At 37.3% G+C, this 24,486-nt stretch overlaps 1 protein-coding gene across 1 annotated transcript in view; it reads left to right on the top strand.

Moving 5' to 3' along the window:
- LOC128837039 (golgin subfamily B member 1-like) overlaps window positions 1-24,486 on the top strand; it is a 73,955-nt gene that overhangs the window by 38,304 nt on the left and 11,165 nt on the right. The window contains exons 18-23 of the mRNA XM_054027861.1: window positions 1,795-1,904; window positions 3,845-4,013; window positions 5,542-5,646; window positions 6,766-17,604; window positions 18,019-18,170; window positions 23,670-23,829. Of these exons, the coding sequence (XP_053883836.1) occupies window positions 1,795-1,904; window positions 3,845-4,013; window positions 5,542-5,646; window positions 6,766-17,604; window positions 18,019-18,170; window positions 23,670-23,829 (11,535 nt within the window). The remainder of the gene's footprint in view (window positions 1-1,794; window positions 1,905-3,844; window positions 4,014-5,541; window positions 5,647-6,765; window positions 17,605-18,018; window positions 18,171-23,669; window positions 23,830-24,486) is intronic.

The raw sequence follows: 24,486 nt of genomic DNA, 5'->3' as shown, positions 1-24,486 counted from the left end.
TACATATAGTTTAAAACCTGTGTGTGAGTATGCTTCTGATGTTTAGCTACCAGTCTACAGAGAGATCCTGGCCCATTTAATTCACTGGCAAAAGTTGCATTGATTTCAGTGATGTCAGGATATCACCCGAAATCTGTCCTTTTTCCACAAGATTGAAATCGCCATAAATTACACCTTCAAAGTATAGAGGGAGTTTCTTAGCAGTTAATGTCTCTATTACTCTTTTTTAATGTGGTATGGTATTTAGGTTGTTATGGTAACTGCTTGTGATTTTAAAAAAATAATAGTAATAATTGTTTCACTTATTAATGCCTGTTTCTAGAAACCTCCCAAAATTAATCCATGAAGACACCAAATGAAATAATAAATTAAAAGCTTTAAATCCAAACAGATGTTTTAAAAGTTTTCTGGTCCATACATTATTTTGTTTGACAATTTTCTAAGTTTTCAAAATGACATGACTAACTTCTCCCTAAAACTCCACAGTTGTGGTATATATCTAATTGTTCCTTTAGCTAGTAAAATGCATATATTAAATTACTGAGTATTTTTTCTAAATTAAGTTGTTTATATTAAGAGGCAGACAACCATATGTTAATATTTGAGAATCTTGTAACAAAGCCTTTCAATACAGGTAACATTTGGTGTAGAGGAAGAAGGGCAGCCATTGAGGGCTGTACAGGTGTGTTCTGCCCACTCCAAAGTGATAGCATATTTTCCCTAGAGGTGACAGGTTTGCCATATTGTTTGTCCTACCAACTCTTGTTGGTGATTTTGGATTTCTGTATGTTGCTTTTGATTGTGGTTGCTGGTTGTTTGTTTTGTTTTGCAGTTTTACTCATGAACTGGTGCAGTGAAGTTGGCTAGAGTAACAGAGTTATACTGTGTTATAAACTGTGTCATTGGAGCTTGCTTTATTTTTCTTTTCACCTCCTTCCACAGATTATTTTGTAATCTACTGCAGATTCCTGGTTGCCTTTGATCAGAGCAACAACAAAGGTTTAAAAAGATCTGCAGAGAAGCAGTTGGAATTCATTACTGTGTTCAAATCAACATGGAAAATTTTTTCAAAGAATGAGCTGTCTCTGGTGTTCTCCTTTTAGAACTTGTCTTCACTGCAACAGTTAGCTTGAGTAAATAAATACGTTAGAGTTACTCCATTCAAGTTAGTCAGTCTTGAGTGAGAATGGAATCAGAGCAGCCACTCTGAAACAACACACCAGCTACCTAGAGTGACTTGACTAGCACCACAGAATCATTAATTAGCCGCTGATGAGTAGTAACTCCAGCTGTTGAATTCCCATTTTATTACTAGCACCATCTGCACTCAGGCTTCAACCAACCAACCCCCTTATGGGTCAGCTAACTCACCACTTAAAGCACCACTTTATTCGATCTAGAGATTTTGGGTGTGGACAGGAATCAGGTTAGGGGCAAAACGTGAGTTATACCTTAAGCTAACAATGTAGTGAAGGCAAGCACAGAAAAGTAAGCTGCTTTTACACAGTACGAGTATTTGTATTTTGTTGTCTTTTTGTGTAAAGTGTTTAGAGTCTCTTGAGTTTCATGTTATGATGCAATCACCAAGGGAGAAACCTCTCAAAGGTGAGTGACATCTACTGTTTGAACCAGTAATATTTCAGACCTGAATTGGTAATCACTAATATGCTAGAACAATAATCTTTACAGTGTGTAGAATGTGAAACACTATGGGGCAGATTTTCAAGATGTCTATTTTATTGCCATTCTGCATATTTGTGAGCTGTAATCATGTTCACCATTGCTTTGTTGCAGAGTGAAAATGAACGTTTGCAGACCCAGCTCAGTCAACTGCGTACCCAACAAATGCGAGATGCAGAAAAGCACCAAGTGCTTGTTTCCAGTTTGAATGAACAGCTTAAAGGGTAAAACATTTTTTTTAAAACATTCAGTACAGGACCAGTTGCAATTATACATGTGTCCTTTTGCAGCTTTAAATTTACATTTGCAGTGAAACATAAAGAATATAATACTTTCAGCAAGCTTGAAAATAAGTCTTGATTTCCACTACAATAGTAAAATCAGATTATTTCTGGACTTGGTTATTTTTATGGTAAGTGTACAAACAGTGAATTCATAGTAATATAAATTGTATTTAGAAAATTATTAGGGTTTTTGATTAATCACAGTTAACACACGCAATTAACTCAAAAAAAGTAACCGCAATTAAAAAAATTAATCACGATTAATCGCACTGTTAAACAATAGAATACCAATTGAAATTTATTAAATATTTTTTGATGTTTTTCTACATTTTCAAATATATCAATTTAAATTACAAAACAGAATACAAATTGTACAATGCTCACTTGATATTATTTTTTATCTCAAATATTTGCACTGTAAAAATAAGAAATATTTTTTTCAGTTCACCTCATACAAGTACTGTAGTGCACTTTCATGATAAAGAAATTACAACTTACAAATGTAGGGTTTTTTTTTGTTACATAACTTCACTCAAAAACAAAACAATGTAAAACTTTGAAGCCTACAGGTCCACTCAGTCCTACTTCTTGTTCAGCCAATCACTAAGATAAACATGTTTGTTTACATTTATGGGAGATAATGCTGCCCACTTCTTAATAATGTCACCTGAAAGTGAGAACAGGTGTTTGCATGGCACTGTTGTAGCTGGCATTGCAAGATATTTACTTGCCAGATGCACTAAAGATTCATATGCCTCTTCATGCTTTGGCCACCGTTCCAGGGGACATGTTCCCATGCTGATGACACTTGTTAAAAAAAAATGCATTAATTAAATTTGTGACTGAACTCCTTGGGGGAGAATTGTATGTCTCCTGCTTTACCCGCATTCCGCCATATATTTCATGTTATAGCAGTCTCAGATGTTGATCGTTTTAAAAACACTTTTACTGCAAATGTGACACAAATTTCAGAAGATACCAATGTGAAATTTCTAAAGATAGCTACAGCACTCGACCCAAGATTTAAGAATTTGAAATGCCTTCCAAAATCTGAGAGGGATGAGATGTGGAGAAGTCTTAAAAGAGCAACACCCTAATGCAGAAACTACAGAACCCAAACCACCAAAAAAGAAAATCAACTTTCTACTGGTAGCATCTGACTAAGATGATGAAAATGAACATGCGTCGCTCCACACTGTTTGGATCGTTATCGAGCAGAACCTGTCATCAGGTGGTTGAAGCATGAAGGGACATATGACTCTTTAGTGCATCTGGCATGTAAATATCTTGCATCGCCAGCTACAACAGTGCCAAGCAAACGTCTGTTCTCACTTTCAGGTGACATTGTAAACAAGAAGCGGGCAGCGTTATCGCCTGCAAATGTAAACAAACTTGTTTGTCTGAGCGATTGGCTGAACAAGAAGTAGGACTGATTGAACTTGTAAGCGTTAAAGTTTTACATTGTTTTATTTTTTAATGCAGTTTTTTTTACATAATTCTACATTTGTACGTTCAACTTTCGTGATAGAGATTACACTACAGTACTTGTATTAGGTGAATTGAAAAATACTATTTCTTTTGTTTTTTACAGTGCAAACATTTGTAATCAAAAATAAATATAAAGTGAGCACCGTACATTTTGTATTGTGTTGTAATTGAAATCAATATACTTGAAAATGTAGAAAACATCCAAAAAATTTAAATAAATGGTAATGTATTGTTTAACAGCTCAATTAATTTTTTTAATTGCTTGATAGCCCTAAAAATTATACATTGGCTTTAGAAAGTTAAGACTGGAAAATAACAAGTTCTGTTTTCAAATACTACTTAATAAAATGAACATTGAGTATTAGAGTTCTAAATAAATATTTTCTTGCTAGATTAAGTGATAGAAAAAGCTTCCTTGAAACTTCACTTGCGGAGAAGGAACAAAAGCTGTTGAGTACAACAGAAAAACTAGAGCAGATTGAAGATTTGAGGCAGTTACTTCAAGAAAAAGATCTTCTGAACAAGGAACTTGATGAGAAGCTTGTGCAAACTGAACAGAAGGTAAGTTGAACACACAGTGAGGCACTGAACATAATTACTTTTGGAACAATATTGAATTTAAATGCATGTAGCCTTCTTTTGATTTGGAATCTATTGATTTTGGAAAAGTCTTGCAAAGAATTAATAGAAATAATGAAAGAAAATATAATCCTGTTATATTGGGTAACAGTTTCCTAATTGAATGCAAGTTTTAGGCCTTTTTTTAAAATGTGTTTTACAATTTGAAGTAAATGTCAATGCCTGGAAAAGGTACAGGAGAGACAACACTAGCAACCCAAACCCTTTTATTAATGATATATTGGATACATATATACAATGCACTCCACCTCTTCCGAAGCTGCCCCTTCATATGGGGGAAGTACAATAGTTCAATCTCCATGCCTATTCAACTTTGGTTTCTTAGTTGAGGCTGCTAACCAGGATGCTAGTTTTGATTTTGGCATCTGCTCAGTAGGAGCTGGACTGAGTCTTGTCAGTTCGTTTCACAAAGGCCACTGAATATTTGTTGGATGGTGTAGGGGGCATGGTTCCCCTCAAATCCTCTCCAGAGTCCTCTTCAGGTCCTTGGACTGTCTTTCTCTCCCCCCATGGCAGATGCCCAAGGTGTTCTTGAAGCAACAAACAGAAAAGTTTTGCTCTCTTTCTTCCCATATGGGGGGGGGGCGCTCCATGGGAAATTGAAAAGAAGCAAGGATGAACTGAAGTTCAGGCAGTCTTCCTGGGTCAGCCCTTTGAGCTTAGTCTACACAGGGTCCCCTTCTTCATCGTACGTGCTGCTCTGAGTCTGTGTCCTGTGGCTTTGGGAGCAGTGAGGCTCGTTGCTGTTTCCCTCTCGGTGGGCCTATCTCGGTTGTTGAGGTGGGGCAGCCTTCTCCCTCTTCACTGCCCCTTCTTATGGCAGGTTTTCCCTTTTAAGCTACTCCTTCCCCCTACACCCTCCCGGCAGAAGAAGCATTGCCGGTGCTCCTCGTTGGTGTTGAACAGGCTGAGCGAAACTTTTTAGTCCCCTCCCTGTCAGTGTGAGGGTGTGACCCTTCACAGATGGTAACAACTTCAAATTACCTCAGCCAGCTTGAAACTGATTCTCTGACCCATCTAATTCTATCTCATTTTACATTCCTTTTGAATAATAGTTTGTGTTCTTGTGAATAAATTTTGTTTTGACATCTCTTGGATGAGATATAAATGACCAAAATTTTGGGGTGTTTACCTTGGCTTCCTGGTCATATTCCAATAACACTATTGTCATTTTTCCTATTTAGAATCTTCTGCACTTTCAATTGAATGTGGTATTACTTACTTGTGCTGAACTGTTGTCTGATGTTGCTGTGACTCATTATACAATTACTATGCTTTATCCCTACAAATCTGTGTCTCATTGGTCAATTAAAAGGTCCCTGCGTGTAGACTGCATAGCAGTTTCTTTATAAATCAGAATTATGTAAACTTAAATTCAGAATTATAATTTACAGACATTATTTCTTTTGTGTACTTACATATCTCCATGAAAAATTTCTTTTATGTTAAGCTGGATGAAGTCTTGAAGAAGTACAATGCGTATGAAGTGGAGTGCACTGAACAGAAAATAGCTATCAATGATCTAACAGAAAAAGTTGCCACATTTAAAGAAAAGGTAACTCATTAAAGTGATGTGGAAATTTTTTTACATGTGCTTAGTTTGGCTTGATCCATTATAATTGTCTAGCAGAATATGTAAACTTTTTTGAATATGAAAGTCATCATAAAATAACCCTTAGTTACTGTATATACTCGTTCATAAGCTGAATTTTTTTAGTAAAAATGGGAAGCACCAGAGATGGGGGTCGGCTTATGAACGGGTATAGAGAGGGAGAGGTGGGACACAGCCCCTCCCCCCAGCAGAGGGAGCAGGAGAGGCAGCACAGCCAGCAGAGCCAGAAGGGAAGACGCGGGGCCAGAGTCTCTCCGCTTCTGGCCACGCTACTCTCCCCCAGCCTCCAAAACAGCTGCAGCTCCGGGGCTGGCAGGCTACAGCTGAGCCGCTCGGCCCCACCCCCCAGAGCACGCTGCGGCCACGCCACCCGGCCCAGCCCACTGGAACATGCTGTGGCCATTCCACCCAGTCTGGCCCGCTGGAGCAGGCTGCGACCGCGCTGCCCAGCCTGCCGGAGCAACTCCAGCCAGGTCAGAGACATCCTCCCCTGGCCCTCCCCAGATAAGGTGGGAAGGGATGGGGAGAGTGTGGAGGTCCTGGGCTAGGGGTGGGGTCATGTGGGGGGTGGTTACAGGGGTTACTGCCCTGACTCCCAGCTGCTTCTCCCCCACAACCCCCACCCCAAAAAAATTTCCCCACCAGTTGCTTTCCCGGCCCATCAGGGTAAGCAGCTGGTGCGCCGGGACACTTTGTTTACTTAGGTTTACCTCCGTGCCTGCGGATGCTCAAGGTAAACAAACCATCTCGGCCCACCAGCGGCTTAGCCTGATGGCCTGGGAGCCAAAGTTTGCTGACCCCTGAATTATAGGGTCAGCTTATGAACAGGTTATAAAATTTTTCCATTTTTACTTATCCATCTTGGGGGGGGTCGGCTTATAAACGAACCAGCTTATGATCAAGTATATATGGTAATTTGTTACTATATCATTATACAGGTTTTTAGTTCAAGCATTGTTTAATGAGATTGATTATTTAGCTTTGGGTACTGGTCTCATAAGCAGTAGAGCAGTTTTTCCTCTCAACTAGCGTATTTTGTAACATTGTTTTCTTGATGTTTAGACCTTGAAACAAGATGCCATGGTAGAATTGATGCAACTGGAACTTAACCAGACAAATGAAGAACTTGACAGATTGAACACAAACCATTTAGAGGAGAGATCTCAACTAATTCAAGACCTCCAGCGACGTGAAAGAGAAATTGACAACCTCAAGGAAGTACTAGTGGAAAAAGATAAAGAAATGTCTGCTCTCTCTTCCAGTATGACTGAGTATTCTGAACAGATTGTCATTCTAAAACGCCAGATCCAGTGCAAAGAGGAAGAAATAAGAGAGATGGAAGAAGCATTGACAAAGGCTGAAAGGGAAACCCACTTACTCAAAGAAGTTCAAACAGCTGATGTAAGAGATACAAGCATGAAGATTTCTGTACTTTCTGAGCAGAGTAATATAATGGGGTTGGAACTGGAGAAATCTAAAAGCCAGACTGAAGCTAAAACCAAAGAAAACGAGGAGTTGATAAGGCAAATCAGTGAGAACAGCATAACAATTAAGGATCTACGTTCTGAAATCAAGTCCAACAAGGTTACATACCATAACAAGCTCATGGAGTGTGAGTCACAGATTACTTTGCTGAAAGAACAAATTAATAAAACTTCTGAAAAACTACAAGAAACTGAGGCAAAATACAGGGAAGAAACTAAATATTTGAAATCCCAGCTTGATGAAAACAGCTCTATAAAGGAGAAACTAGAGAGTTTGCTTAAAGAGAAGGAGAACAAAGAACAGAGTTTTGAGAAGGAGTTAAAATCAGTTAAAGATTTATACAACAAGCTAGTTTTGGAAGCTGCAAATAAAGATGAAGAATTGGCTAAGTTATCCAGACAGCTTGCAGAACATACTGAACATCAAGAAACAGTTAAAAATGTTTTACAAGAGAAACTAGAGATGATTACATCGTTGGAGCAAAAACTTCAGATTGTGGAGCAGCAAAGTGAAGAGACTAAACATAAATTAATTGGAGACCTGAAAGCCAAAGAGATGCAATTTGAAGAACTTAAGAACCACATAACTGAAAGACAAGAAATAGTTAGTAAGATGGAAGCAGAGACACAAACAGTTATTTTAATTAATAAGCAGTTGCAAGCAGCTCTTGAGGGGAAAGAAAAAGATTTGTCAGAGCAAATAAAAGGAAATGAACATCTGAGAAATATCATAGATACTGTGGAAAAAGAAAAGCAACAATTAGTCAGTGAAAATGAGAGTTTGTCCAAACTATTGGACATGAAGGAGTGTGAGCTGTTGAAGAGAAACAAGGCTGTAGCAGAGATGGAGAATAAGGTATCTGTCAGTGAAACAGAGTACCAAAAAACACTTTCAGAGCTAAATTATGATAAAGAGGTGTTAATGAAAAAGGTTGAGCAACTTTCAACACTTGTAGAGCAAAAAGAAAATTCAGTCACAGAGCAGCTGCTAGAGAAAAGAAAGGAATGCAATGTGCTAACCAATCAGCTGTCTGAAAGCAAGGCGCTGACACAACAGTTACATGAACAAATACAATCATTCATCATTCAGTTGAAGGATGCTAAAGACAGAGAAGTAGAAAAAGAAGAAATGCTAAATAATAAGTTGACTGAATGTAACACACTAGTCCAGCAGCTCAGCCAGAGTGAGGAAAAAATATTATTATTGCAGAAACAAATTCAAGACATAACTGTGGATTTTGAAGCTAAAGAAGAACAAATCCTTCATAATGTTTCCTTGCGTAAGCAAGTAGAGGAAAATAAAGTGGATATGGAAAAGTTACAGAATGAAGTTCGAAAGCTTAAGGAGGCAAATATAAAGTTATCTCAGTCAGTGGAAGAGAGAGATTTTACTATAAAAAATCAAGATGTAGAGCTTGAGAATCTACATAAGCAGGTTGCTGAGAACACTGGAAGAAGTGCAATGTTAAATAACCAAGTGGAACTACTAAGGAAAGAAGGGGATATGCTAAAACATGAAAAGGAAGACATTTCAGTTATATGCAGCAAAAAGTCAAGTGAATGTGCTGATCTTCAGTCTCAGTTGACACAGCACCAGTCAGAAATTGTGTCAGTTAAGCACCAAGCACACATACTAAATCTAGAAAATGAAAAATTGAAAGTAGATATTGAAACAGTTAATGCTACAGTAATGAAAAAGTCAGATGAAATATCTTCCTTGACTTCACACGTGTCTCAGCAAGATTATAATATTTTAGCTTTGAAGCACCAAATTGATAGCCTAACCATTGAAAATGAAAAATTAAAAATTGCTGTTGAGGAAAAAGACGCTCTCCTTTCTGAGAAGGAAGCTTTGATTCAGCAAATGAAAGAAAACAAAGTGGCAGGAGAAGGGCAGCATTTGAAAATAATTTCAGATTTGCAAAACCAGGTACAAGCTGTGAGCTCTGAAACCAGCCAGCTTAGACAGGCAGCACAAGAAAAAGAAAATGAATTTAAGAAGCAAGCCCAAGAATTAAAGTTGTTTAAAGATAAATCCGAGGAGTCTGATTTGCTTAGATTTCAACTGTCTGAGAATATGGAGATAATTTCTGACCTTCAGTGTCAGCTTAAAAATATGATGGAAAAAACAGCAGAATTGAATCAGTCAGTTATACAGAAAGATGAGTCTTTAAAGCAAAAGATAGATGAATATGTTAATTTGAAAGCACACATTTCTGAAGTACAGGAGTCTTTCTGTATGCAGCAAAAACAGTTAGAGTCTTTAACCTCTGAAGCAGAACAGTTAAAAACAATTGTTCTAGAGAAGGAATTGGCTGTCAGTAATGCCACATTAGTCAATGATAAATTGAAGACCGATCTTCATGACAAAGAGAGAGAATGTGAGGTCTTAAGAAACCAGGTTACGGATCTGGAAGAAGCCACACTAAAACTAAAAAAAGAGATAAATGATCAGAAGAAAGTAATAAATGATATTAGCCAGTCCATGCTAGAAAAAGAATCTTCTCTTGTGGAAAAAACAAGTCTCCTCAAAAAGCTAAGTGACAGAGCAAGTGAAGATGAAGAGAAGATACAGTTAGTTTCTCAGCTTCAGAGTCAGATGCATGAACTGACACAAGAAATACAAAAGTCCAAAGAACTGGCACAGGAAAAAGAAAATGCTTTCTTATCTCTGCAGGAAAAATTTGCAGCTCAGTATGAGCAAAGAAACACACTTAATGTATTACTTAGTAAGAAGGAGGAAGTTATAGCTGGGCTACTTAATTCATTAAACAAAAAAGATGTCAGTATACAGCTGGCTGAGAGCAACATTAGTGCTCTTACTAATGAGATAGAGATGCTTAGAGAGGAACTAGAGAAAAGTGCTGCAGCTGTGAAAAGCCTTACTAGTGTTTTGCAGGAAAAAGATGACAATTTTGCTATTAACCAGAAGAAAATTGATTCTCTGACAGGTGAACTGGACTCTGTAAAACATGAACACCAAAAAGCACAGGACCAAATAAATATATGGAAACAAGATACACAGCAAAAAGAATTAACTTTACATACTCTCTATATGCAATGCACCGAACAGGCTAAAAATATTGAACATTTAAAGTCTGAGCTGAACAATGTACATTCCAAATCCTCCCAAGACTGCCGTGACAGCGCTCTTGTAATAGAGAGATTGCAGCAACAGGTGGATTCTTTAGTGAAAGAGAAAATTCTCTTACAAGAGACTATTGATAAGTTGATTGTAGAAAACAAAGAACTTATTACATACCAAAATCAGTTACAGCAAAAAACAGAAGAACTACAAGAAATTCATGAAAAACTAGAAGTCACTGAGAATTACTCAAGAATGCAGATAGATGCTGTCAAACTGAAGATGAAGAACGAAAAAGAGCAGTTACAGATGCAGGTTAGTGTGAAGGGTGAAGAAGTCTCTGAATTAAAGCTTAAAATTGAAAAGTTAGAACAAAGTCTAATTGAGTCAGAAAACAAGTGGGTAACAGAACTTGATAGGGCAACTCAACAAAATGCCATTCTTAAAGAACAGCTGAGCAGTTTAGAAAGTGAAATGAAACCAAAGGATGGTAAAATCCAGTCTTTACAGCAAGAGCTGGATGTTATAAAAGAGGAGCTAACTAAAAGCCTATCTGCATTACTTAGTAGTAGACATTTCTTCAAAGAAAAGGATGCAGAGACTTCAGATGTTGATCAGCAAGTTAGTAGTAGTAAAACTAAATTGGAAAAATTCTCTGCCATGGTATCCACTATTCTGAGCAAAGAAATGGAAGGAGAGGAATTTCAGCTGCTTCTTTTAGAAAAGGAGAAAGAAATGGGTATTATAAAAGATAAGTTAAAACGTATGCAGTTGATAGAGAAAGAAAAGGAGCTGTTGCAGAATGATCTTGAAAAGGTGAAAAATACCTGTCAATCTGAAATTGAATGTCTGTCAAAAGAAATGGCCACTGTCAAAGACACGTTGTATAAACAACAGTCTCTTGGGGAAGAGAGAGAAAAATTGTTAGCAGAAATGAACAAGGAAGTTAATTTGCTTCAAGAGAAGTTAGATAAATCAGAAAAAGAACTCCAAATCAGTCATGAGAAGTTGAACATTGAAGGTAAAAAAATAGTGAGTCTCCTAGAAGAAATGGAGAAAAAAGACCACCGGGTAGAAAATTTAACCTCACAGACTAACCAGCAGAATGATATAATTTCTGCACTAAATCAGCAGCTGAAAGAAAAGGATTGTTTTGTTGCTCAAGTCATGGAATCCATGTCTAATGAAATGGTGAAGTTTTCTGAAGAGCGAAGTATATTAAACACCAAACTACAGCACCTGGAAGCTGTTCAGAGTAGTTCAGTAGAAAATATTAATAGAGTATCCCAGCAACTTGAAGATTGTAAAACAGAACTGCAACATAATCAGGTTAAATTAAGCACCAAAGAAACTGCATTTAATGACTTAATAAGTGAAAAAGAGCAGCTGCAGTTTAATCTTGAGAAACTAGTTAAGGAAAAAGAGATCCTGAAAAAGAAGCTTCAAGCTGCATTGATAATAAGAAAAGACCTAATGCAAAAAATTGGAAAACTTGAAAGGATTGGACAGGAAGAAATAGAAAAAGAGCATAAAAAAACGGAGGAATTATTGAAGAGTGTTGATGAGTTAACACATCAGTTGAAACTTGTTGAAACACAAAATAAAGATCTTGAGTCCCATTTTGAAACTCTGAAGCAACAGCTGTTTGAGAAAGAGTCCAAGATAAATAACATGAATGAAAGTTTTTCTGCCAAAGTAGCCAGTTTGGAGCAGCTCGAGGACAGTGTTGCAAAGTTAAAAGATATCCTTGCTGAAAAAGAAAAAGTATCTGAGCAAAATCTAAAGTCCATGCAGGAAAAAGACTCTATGCTTGCTCACATGCAGTCTGTACTTAGTGAGAAAGAGAGAGAATATGGAGAGGAACGTTCTCATCTTCTTGCAACTCTTGAAAATCTCAAGGCTGAAATTGTAGACGAGGAGGAATTATTGAAAGATATTAATTTGGTAGAATCTTATTCTGGGGACATTGGTAATAATTCTGTGGATTTCAATAATGAAGTTAGTCAGCCAGGTCAATTAGAAGGAGATAAAGAAATCCTTCAAAAGAAACTTCAGGCATCACTTTTGACCTGGAAAGAAAATATTAAGAAATTGCAGAAAGAAAAGAAAGAATATGCTAAACTTGTAGCGGCATTTGATGAACAAACTAAAGACCTTGAACGCCTCAAAAATGAACACAAGGCACTCCAGGAAGTTCATCAAAGAAAGTGTAAAGAATTTGATTGTAATCAGTTGCTAATATACTCTCTACAGAAAGAGTTGGAGTCTCATGTAGCAGCACTTCAAGAACAAGAAACTATTGACCAAAACAAGTTGGAATCAGATGAACAAAAATATGAGGTTCAAGATGTGTTAGGAGAATCAGAACAGGCAGAGTTTGAAATGACAATGAAAGACAGTGAGTTAGAGAAACTAAGTAATGACTATACAAAACTTTGTGAAGAAACAAAAAGGTTAAAGGATGAGTTGAGAAAGACAGCAGTTGAACTTGGTGAGAAAACAGAAGAGACAGTAAACTTGAAGAATTCTATGAGTCAGCTGGAACAGCACTATAAGCAACACAAAGACAGCCTGTTCGTTGAGATAGGTCAACTGCAAGAAAAGTTGGGAAAATATGAGTCTGAGGTAATGGACCTTAAAACTACGATTGAACATATGAATAATGAGAAGGAAACTGTAATTAAAAAGAGTGTAGAGGATTACAAGACTATCCAGAAGGAATCTGAAAAATTGAAGGTTGATCTTGAACAAGCCAATATACAAGTTGCAGAAAAGAATGGGGAAATTAAGGAACTGCATTGTACTCTAATGGATTTCAAAGATAAGTTTGATCAGGAAAAGGAAATATTGAAAGAAGCTGTGCAGTTACAGCTCAGTTTGCAGGAAAGCCAGAAAGAAGCCAAACATTTTAAAATGGCATTTGAAGACATGGAGAGAGAGAGAGAGGAGTTCATCAACAGTTTGGAGAAATCCAATGCAGAATTACTCAATATGAAAAAGGAATTAAAACATTTCAGTGAAGAAAACAAAGAACTGTTGATGGAGTTAAGTATGCTACGTGAGAAGACTGTAGAAGCTTCTGAGGTTAGCAATACTATGGTATTATGCAAGAAAGTTAAAGATGAAAATGCCACTGACAAGGAACTGGTACAGTCACATTCAGAAATTAATTTGCTCCACGGGAGATTACAAGACAGAGACATCTGTATTCAGTCACTGGAACATGATCATTCTAGGAGAGCTAAGCTAATAGAAGGAACAAAATATCAAATTCAGAAACAAACAAAAACAACCCCAGAGCAGAGGGAGAAAAATATAAATGTGGATGAGTTTCAACCACAAGAGCAAAAGAATGCTGCAGATGAAAAGTCCAGAGAACGTCTCCAAAGAAAGCTCCAAGCAGCCTTAATATCACGCAAGGAAGCCCTGAAAGAAAACAAATTTCTGAAAGATCAGGTTGACAGAATAATGTTAGAAAAAGAAGAACTGACTGATAAAGCATATACCCTTGAATGCTTGTTGTCTGAACTTGGCAGAGAAAAACAAAACTCAGATACTATTTCTTCATTGTGTGAAAAGGAGACCCTTGTTTCTCAAAATGCTAGACTGTTAACTGAAAATGAAAACCTAACTGCTGCATGTGAAAGTCTTAAATCTACCATGGAGACTATAGTTCAGGAGAAAGAGGCTTTTTCTTTCCAACTCAATACCTTAAAAGATTCTCAGACAGTTGAATTAACAGGATGGAAAGCTAAACATAATGAATTAAAGCAGGAATATGAGTCACTTCTGCAAGCCTATGAGAATATCAGTAGCAAAATAGCAGAAATGAGGCAGGTTATTGATGTCACTAGAAAAGAAAAGCAAGAAGCTATTCACAGATTCAATGAAAGGGAATCTGAAAAACATGAGCTTGAGAAACAGCTTCAAGAAGTCATTAATGAAAACAAAGATATAAAGGACCAATTGAAACGATTTGCTGAATCCAAACAACTGGAAATTGATGAATTACAGAGTGAAGCAGAAAGGCAGACACATGAACATGCATCAAGGATGGAAGAATACCAGCATCATCTTCATGGAGCTGCTCTGCAGAACAAGCAGCTAATGGAGGAAAATGAGCAATTGAAACACACTTCTGAAAACTTAAAGCAGGCTTTAGAGAAAACTGAGAATGAAAATGAGGCCCTTCATAATGACATGAATGTAACTAAATTAGCTTTGGAAAACCTGCAGGTTCAAATGGAAGTGTCACAGAGTGATACGCAGTCTAAAATCAGTGATGTATTAAATGAAAGAGAATCATTATTAAAGCAGATTGCTTTGTTAAATGATGATATTTCCGTAAAAGAGAGAAATATGCATATCCTACAGCAGGAGAGAGAATTGATTTCCGAAAGAGTAAAAGAAACTGAAGAATCTTTGGACCAGAAAAACAACTGTCTATCAAAGTTAGAAAATGAATCTAGAAGTCTTAAACAAGAAATTGTTAGCTTAAATGAGAGAGTTAAGATTTTAGAAGATGACAAGTGTCTTCTACAGGAAGAACTTGAAAATGCGCAAGAAACTTCTTACAAAGTTAAAAATGAGAGAGAATTTCTGGAGACAGAGTTGCTCAACCATGTAAAAAAAGTGGATCAGCTGACAGACAGGCTGAAATCTGCACAGTTACAAAACAGTTTGCTGATTCAACAGTTGGAAGACTTAAAGGCAGAGAAATGCAGTGTGATTAGGGAAAAAGAGGAACAACAGTTGCATCTTATAAAAGTATTTGAGGAGAAAGTGAAATGTGCCCAGCGGGACAATAGTGGTACAAAAAACAAAACCAAAGAATTGCAAGAACTCTTAAAGGAAAAGCAGCAAGAAGTTAACCAGTTGCAAAAAGATTCTATTAAATTCCAGGAACTGATTCTGGACTTGCAAAAATCTGTGAAATTATCACAGTCAAAGAGTGAAAAATTTGAAAAAGATCTAAATAATACCACAGAAAAGCTCGCCAAGTCAAATGAAGAAATAGACAATCTGAATGAAAAGCTTTCTTCCCAAAAAGCTTTGTTGGATGAGTCAAAGAGTGAACTGGAAAGGCTTGCAGCTGAGAATTTAAGTGTGAAAAGGGAACTTAAGAAGAAAGAAGACCAACTACAAATTCGAAGGCGAGAATTTGAGAAAGAATTAGAGCTTGGCCTTGAGCAACTGAAAACAGTTCACAAAAGAGAATGGTTGAACCTTGAGGAAAGTCGTAATATTCTTCAGCGGGAGAAAGACAGGGCTGTTAGTGAGCTTCATCAGTTGCAAGAGGAAATCAACATTAAGGACTCTCAAAACAAGAAACTTCAAGCTGATTTGAATGCAACTTTGGCCAGATTAGCAGCTTTTACAAAATGTATGTCCTCTCTTCAAAATGACCGGGACCGGGTAATTGGTGAAATGAAAACCTGGGAAATACAGTTCAAAGAGGTTATTCAAAATAAAGAGAAACAGATGGATGACAGTAGTAAGAAAATAATGTCCTTACAAGAAGAAATGAAGGACAAAGTGGCTCAGATACAGGAATTGAAGATTAAGTATTCCATGTTAGAAGAATCCAAGAATGAAATGCACTTGTGGCAAAAATCTGTAGATACACAACACTATAGTGAGCTGTGTAGAATAAAGGAAGAAAATGTGACTCTTATCAACAGACAACAAGAATTGGAGATTGCTCTTCAGTCAAAAGAAGCAGCGTTGCAAGCACTGCTTAAAGAAAATAATTCTCTTAATCATCTTAGAGAGAATAGTAGTGATGCAGGAAGAGAAATAAAAGCATTGGAAAGTAATTTTGCTAGAAAGGAACAGGAATTACAACAACTTCTATTTGAAAAGGAAAAGACCCATGCAGAGTTGGAAAAACAGATTGCCATTTCTCAGCAAATGAAGGAAATGCTGAACAACAAAGATACAGAAATTTCTCTACTGATTTCTTCTAAGGGTGGGGAGATTTCTGGATATCTAACTCAGATACAGACTCAGCATAGAAAACAGATTAATGAGTATGAACAGCAGATAAGGTCTCTGCAAAGAGAGAGAGAACAATCTGATGAGGCCTGTCAGAGGATGGAAAATGAATTGAAAAATCTCCAGATGAAAGCAGACAAAGCAATTCAAGATAAGGCTGAGATTGCTAGTGAAATTGATGCCTTTAAAAAATCAATGTCGTCTCTCCAGTATGACCGAGATGATCTCTTTTCTAAATACAAAGATCTGGAGCATCATCACCAAAATGTTTTAAGTCAGAAAGACAGTCTATTAGTGAACAGTGCTAGTGAGAACAGTGCCCTGAAACAAGAATTAAGAAAACTTTTGAATCGGATAGATGATCTTCATTCTGAAAATGCAATGCAAAGTGCACAACTAATAAAGTACAGGGAAGATCTTAACCAAGTTTTGTCATTGAAAGATCATCAGTTGAAAGAGTTGCTTAAACAGCAACTGGATAGCATTAAGAACCTTGAACAGGAAAAAATTGATCTTCAGAAACAAATCAAAGAAATGCAGCTGACTAATAAATTGCAAAAGGAGAGTACAGAATCTTTAGAACATGAAAATCAAAAATTAACTTCCAAAGTTAAAGCCTTAGAGTCTCTAATTGCATCAATAAACAAAGAGAAGCTAGTTTCTGAATCTGGAGAGAAACCACAAACTAGGGGGAGCGGGCAACATAATCAGAATAAAGATTTCAAGGCTAGTGTACAACCTGGTGAAAAACTTCAGGACAAGTTTCAAGAAGTCCAGAATGTAGTAGGCAAAAATACAAAAGATGCAGAAGATAAATACAGTATGATAGCATTTGAACATGATGCTAACTTCCTGTGGAAGGAAGCTGATGCATCTTCAGAGAAGAGGCTATTAGAAGCACAATTTCAGAATAAAAAATTGAAATCCCAAAATGAGTCCTTTGGAAAAGCTATGACTGCTTTGCAAGATGATAGAGACAGATTAATAGAGGATTTCAAGGTACTTCAGAGTAAATATGCATCTGAACTCAAGTCTGAAAAAAAAAGAGCAGATGAACTTGAAGCTGACCTGAATTATTTTAAATCAAATCTCTTCAGTGTACTCAAAGAACATACTTTTTTGAACCCAGTGCTTATTGATGGTGAAAAGATCACTCTTGATCAGTTCGCTGATGAAATAGAAAATTTGTGCAAGACATTAATCACCCAAGACGGTGAGATTACCAGGCTCTCGTCAGAGTGTGGGAATTATGTTCAACAGATTGATGCCTTTTCCAAGTCCATGGCTAGTCTTCAGGATGACCGAGACAGATTGCTGCAGGAGCTCAGCAAGTCAAAGGTAGTTCATGAAATTAAACACGGCATGGCTTCATTTCCCATTGCCTCTGATGGCATCAATGAGATAAATTATTTTAAGAGCAATTTGGAAATATTTCAGATGGATAGGGAGTGACTGGTAAACTTTGATTAGATGCGTTATGTAAAGTTCAAAGAAAAATGCAAGGAGTTAGTCTGTCTCTTTTGGAGACTTGTGACGTTTTAATTTACTAATTTAGCAAAATACTAAAAAAAATGCAGGTTGAACAAGGAAAGCACAATTAGAATCAGACTGGTATCTTAGACAACAGGGACCAGTACAAACAAGAGAGGAATGAGAGGAAGCCATGTTTCTACAAATATAGTTTTGGTACTAACAGGGATTTTTCTGTCATACACTTTTTATTCTTGTTTACCAAACCTGTTTTTCATATAGGCTAAAGAAGGAGCTAGCCTTGCATCTGTTGAGATAGCGAAACTAAAGACCAAGGTAGATGACCTTGAGAGAGCCTTGCATCAGACAAAAGCCTTCCAAGAGGAAACTGAGATACAGATATCATCATACCAGAATGAACTAGCTGGATTAAGGTACAAATATTGGATTGAACAAAAAGTATAAATTCCTTACGTAAAATAATCTTTAGTGGGATACAGTAGACAAAATGAAACATCCTTATACAATTACCTGACAAAGAAACAAAAAAGGTTTACAGTTCACCAAAAAATTGCTGTGGAATGGTTTCCATTATGTGTGATGTATTTCTGTGATGTTTTCTTTTGCTCCTCATTAACTTCATTCCTTTATATAGTGAAATCTTGCTCAACATAAAAGACACTAATGGGCCTACTTGGGAGATGAATTTTCTGTCTCGTTTGGTGGCTTTGATATGTAAAATTTTAGTTTGGGTCTTTGTAATTAATTCCTTTGCTAGGTATTATATTGCTCCCTAGAAGATTAATTATTTCTATGCAAAAGATGCATTTCCCACAAACAGTAGCTGCTCTTGTAAGACAGCTCGAGATGTTGGAAAGTTTGTAAGCTGTGCAAACTGCTCAGCTCAAGTCATAGTAATACTGAAAGTCATCCCAGGTTGAGGTTTGAGCTGAATCCATGCTCCAGCAGAGGTTCACTTGAGTTTTGTTCACATCTCAAACTTTTGGAAAACTTTTTGGCGCTACATGGGTATATGTAAACGTTGGGCCTGATCCTGCAAGAAACTGAGTGCCCTTCACCCGGATGGAAACCAGTGGGAATTGTTTAAATGGTTAGCATCCCTTAGGAGGCACACCACTGGATCTGATGTTTATTGAGATGCCGGTCAGAGCGTATTTCTAGTTCAAGCCTGTGGGAAAAGACACGTTGAAATTAACAGGGTTTTTTTCTCTCTCTAACTAACTAGCTCAGACTCATCCATACAATTGGAAGTGGGAAATAGATTGTGATGGTTCATTTCAGCAGAAGCCATTTTCACTCTGTATCTGAGACTGGTATGCAGTGACCTAGAGCATTTCCCAGCAGTTATTAGAAGCCATCTCATCTTAGTGATATTGTGGTTCAAATAAAGGATCTCAGTGTTTTTACAAGAAATAGTTTCTTTTCTTGAGATCGGAGCTCTCCTGTTGCTGACGAGCTGAGGCCCAATCCCACTTTGGTACTAGTAAATACATGCCAACAGACATGAATCCATCAAACCTAATTCTAGCAATGAGATTTAACCACTGGGGGATGTGGATGAAGAGCATTCCAAAGTAACCTGCCCACCAATTCCCTCACAGAACTCACAAATGACTTTCAATCTTAAGTGGGAAGGGTTTGCACTCCCCTAATGTCGTGCATTCACTGTCACGTGTAGCAGTGTTACCCAGAGATACAATTTGTTTCCTTAGTAAAGTGATTTGAGTCTGCGTAAAAGTTATCCTGGTCATCAGGATTTCCATACATTTAAAGTTTAGTAGAAGCCCTCATTCTGGGGGAGTGGCACTATATGTGAAAGAAAATGTAGAATCAAATGAAGTAAAAGTCTTAAGTGAATCCACATGTTCCATAGAATCTCTATGGATAGAAATTTCATGCTCTAATAAGAATATAACATTAGGGATCTATTATAGACCACTTGACAAGGACAGTGATAGTGATGATGAAATGCTATCAAAATTAAAGAACTCAATAATAGTGGGGGGATTTCAATTATCCCCATATTGACTGGGAACATTTCACTTCAGGACGAAATGCAGAGATGAAATTTCTCGATACTTTAAATGACTGCTTCATGGAGCAGCTGGTACGGGAACCTACAAGGGGAGAGGCAACTCTAGATTTAGTCCTGAGTGGAGCGCAGGAGCTGTTCCAAGAGGTAACTATAACAGGACCGCTTGGAAATACTGACCATAATACAATAGCATTCAACATCCCTGTGGTGGAAAGAACATCTCAACAGCCCAACACTGTGGTATTTAATTTCAAAAGGGGGAACTATGCAAAAATGAGGGGGTTAGTTAAACAGAAGTTAAAAGTACAGTGATTAAAGTGAAATCCCTGCAAGCTGCATGGGTGCTTTTTAAAGACACCATAAAGAGGCCCAACTTCAATGTATACCCCAAATTAAGAAACACAGTAAAAGAACTAAAAAAGAGCCACCGTGGCTTAATAACCATGTAAAAGAAGCAGTGAGAGATAAAAAGACTTCCTTTAAAAAGTGGAAGTCAAATCCTAGTGAGGCAAATAGAAAGGAGCATAAAAGCTGCCAAATTAAGTGCAAGAATGTAATAAGAAAAGCCAAAGAGGAGTTTGAAGAGCGGCTAGCCAAAAACTCCAAAGGTAATAACAAAATGTTTTTTAAGTACACCAGAAGCAGGAAGCCTGCTAAACAACCAGTGGGGCTCCTTAATGATCGAGATACAAAAGGAGCGCTTAAAGACGATAAAGTCATTGCGGAGAAATTAAATGGATTCTTTGCTTCAGTCTTCATGGCTGAGGATGTTAGGGAAATTCCCAAACCTGAGCCAGCTTTTGTAGGTGACAAATCGGAGGAACTGTCACAGATTGAAGTGTCACTAGAGGAGGTTTTGGAATTAATTGATAAACTTAACATTAACAAGTCACTGGGACCAGATGGCATTCACCCAAGAGTTCTGAAAGAACTCAAATGTGAAGTTGCGGAAATATTAACTAAGGTTTGTAACCTGTCCTTTAAATCGGCTTCTGTACCCAATGACTGGAAGTTAGCTAATGTAATGCCAATATTTAAAAAGGGCTTTACAGGTGCTCCCGGCAATTGCAGACCGGTAAGTCTAACGTTGGTACTGGGCAAATTAGTCAAAACAATGGTTAAGAATAATATTGTCAGATACATAGAAAAACATAAACTGTTGAGCAATAGTCAACATGGTTTCTGTAAAGGGAAATTGTGTCTTACTAATCTATTAGAGTTCTTTGAAGGGGTCAACAAACATGTGGAGAAGGGGGATCCAGTGGACATAGTGTATTTAGATTTCCAGAAAGCCTTTGACAAGGTCTCTCACCAAAGGCTCTTACGTAAATTAAGCTGTCATGGGATAAAAGGGAAGGTCCTTCATGGATTGAGAACTGGTTAAAAGACAGGGAACAAAGGGTAGGAATAAATGGTAAACTCTCAGAATGGAGAGGGGTAACTAGTGGTGTTCCCCAGGGGTCAGTCCTCGGACCAGTCCTATTAAACTTATTCATAAATGATCTGGAGAAAGGGGTAAACAGTGAGGTGGCAAAGTTTGCAGATGATACTAAACTGCTAAAGATAGTTAAGTCCAAAGCAGACTGTGAAGAACTTCAAAAAGATCTCACAAAAAGAAGTGATTGGGCAACAAAATGGCAAATGAAATTTAATGTGGATAAATGTAAAGTAATGCAAATTGGAAAAAATAACCCCAACTATACATACAATATGATGGGGGCTAATTTAGTTACAAGAAGTCAGGAAAAAGATCTTGGAGTCATCATGGATAGTTCTCTGAAGATGTCCACGCAGTGTGCAGAGGCAGTCAAAAAAGTAAACAGGATCTTAGGAATTATTAAAAAGGGGATAGAGAATAAGACTGAGAATCTATTATTGCCCTTATGTAAATCAATGGTACGCCCACATCTCGAATACTGCGTACAGATGTGGTCTTCTCATCTCAAAAAAGATATACTGGCACTAGAAAAGCTTCAGAAAAGGGCAACTAAAATGTTTGGAACGGGTCCCATATGAGGAGAGATTAAAGAGGCTAGGACTCTTCAGCTTGGAAAAGAGGAGACTAAGGGGGGATATGATAGAGCTATATAAAATCATGAGTGATCTGAAGAAAGTGAATAAGGAAAAGTTATTTACTTATTCCCATAATACAAGAACTAGGGGTCACCAAATGAAATTAATAGACATCAGGTTTAAAACAAATACAAGGAAGTTCTTCTTCACGCAGTACACAGTCAACTTGTGGAACTCCTTACCTGAGGAGGTTGTGAAGGCTAGGACTATAACAGCATTTAAAAGAGAACTGGATACATTCATGGTGGTTAACTCCATTAATGGCTATTAGCCAGGATGGGTAAGGAATGGTGTCCCTAGCCTCTGTGAAAGGATGGAGATGGATGGCAGGAGAGAGATCACTTGATCATTGCCTGTTAGGTTCACTCCCTCTGGGGCACCTGGCATTGGTCACTGTCGGTAGACAGGATACTGGGCTAGATGGACCTTTGGTCTGACCCGGTACGGCCATTTTTATGTTCTTATGTATGTTGTGCTGTATGGAGAGGCTCGTGACCAAATGTTCCAACCCTTAGGGAAGACTGTCAAAAAGCAGAGCAGATGCCCCTAACTGGTTATATGTTCTATAATTAGATTTCACCAACCCAGTAACAAACATGAAATAAGAGCTACAATAGTCTTATAATGGAGTCCTAAACAATCCCTTTGGACTGTGTGATAAATGATCATTTACACCAAAGATCACAAAATATTCAGGTTGCTCCCAGTCCCAAGAGACCAGTCACTTACCCCAGGTAAATCTGTACCTGAGATCTCACTCCAAAGACAGTGCTTGTAGCCAGTCTTGTAATAAATTAACTAAAGGTGCATTAACTAGGAAAAGACATGAGAGAGTTATTATATATATATATATATATATATATATATATATATATATATATATATATATATGCACTATGTATGTATGTATATATATATAGTATGTATGTATGTATATAAGTTTGTCTATGATTCAAAACATGGTAAAGTTGTAGTAATTTGTCAATTCAAAATGTTTTTCAGGGCTAACCCATGCCAAGCAGCATGGGACTCTCTTTGCTTATTTTTAGGAATCTTTGCCCCAGACAGCATAAAAGAACCAGTTTCTCCTTTTCAGGGATTTTTATCCCCTCCTCTCCAGAGTCCAAACTGATGGGATGAGTTCATGTGTAAGTCTCTCATTCCTGGAGGGAATTAGGAATGCAACCAACAGAGCCTTTCTCTCCTTTGATGCTACACGATACCTCATTTGCCTTTAGTGGGCCATCTTGTATGCAAGATGAGCCCTTTCCCTTAATTAATTATTATTTTCTTGTTTAGTACATTATACAATTACAGAGGTTTACAGTGCAAATAATCAGTATAACTACACCATGGGCTAGAGAAGTTATAAGTGAGATCAGTATATGCAGCATCCAACAATCTTTGTCTTATAAAGTCTAAACACCTACTTATCAACTTAGCATTTAATATCTTTTGATAGTGCTAACACACAGGTAAGCAAGACTGGTTTCCAGCTGTGCATTTGTAAGTGTTCAGGGAGGCCTGGGGCCATGGCATGAGCAGGCACCTGGTCTGCCAGCATCACTGTCTCTCCCCTTGTCAGCAAAGTATGTGCAGTATGTTTTTCCATGCCTTGTTCTCTAGGCTTTCTAACAGCAGAAGTCTTCGAAGGGCTTGGGCATGGATTTGTATTTTCAGCTACTGATCTGTGAGTGTGTGCACAACATGGAGTTTTTCAAAATCAGTGAGGCCAGCTTCATTCTTCACATTAACTTTTATGCAGTATGTAATAATTAGCACCTCGTTTAATATTTTTGTTCAGAATGGAAAAAAACCTCCTGCTGACAGAGTCCCAAGCACTACGAAATCAGTACCAGATGGCTGTTGCAGACAAGGACCGGCAGATTGCAGAATTACAGAAATTACAGCATGACATGATTGTTAAGGAATCTGTATCCATTGGTAGCAATTACCCAATCAAGGTAAACCAAATCAAATATTTTAAAAAATCAAACAAACAAAAGCCATTTCCAAAAAGAGAACTATGACAAAGCATGAAACCAAAGCATTGGAGGATAGCAGATAGTGTATGAATATTTAAATAAAGCTCAAGGAGTGATCCAGGGCTTTACAGAACAATAAGCCTAACATCTGTACCTGGTTGAATCAATCATTAAAAATAGAATAGTAAAATATCTGGAGATCATGCTATATTGGGTTTCATGGTTTAAGCAAAGGAAAATCATATCTTGTAAGCATTCTTTGAATGTCTCAGTAAAGAAGTGGATAAAGAAAAACTAGTTGACAAAATTAGACTGTCAAAATGTTGACATGGTCCCTCACAAAAGTCTACTAAATAAACTAAGTGTTTGTATGCACCCAATACAATGGGGTCCTGGTCCTCCTAAGTGCTACAATAATATAAATAATAAATAGTCGTGATAAGAAGCAAAGTATTGTCATGGGTCAAAAACTGGCTAAGAAACAGAAAACAAAGAGTTAGTAATAAATGGTTAATTTTTATCTTGGCCAAAAATTAACAGTGGTGTGGTTCAAAGTTCTGTGTGAGATCCAGTGTTACTTAATGTATTTATTAACGATCTAGAAAGGGGAGTGAGCAAGAAGGTAGCAAAATTTAC

The sequence above is a fragment of the Malaclemys terrapin genome, chromosome 4 (genome assembly GCF_027887155.1).
Source record: "Malaclemys terrapin pileata isolate rMalTer1 chromosome 4, rMalTer1.hap1, whole genome shotgun sequence".
In the NCBI taxonomy this organism is placed as follows: Eukaryota; Metazoa; Chordata; order Testudines; family Emydidae; genus Malaclemys; species Malaclemys terrapin.
This window is presented reverse-complemented; position numbering and strand designations above follow the sequence as displayed.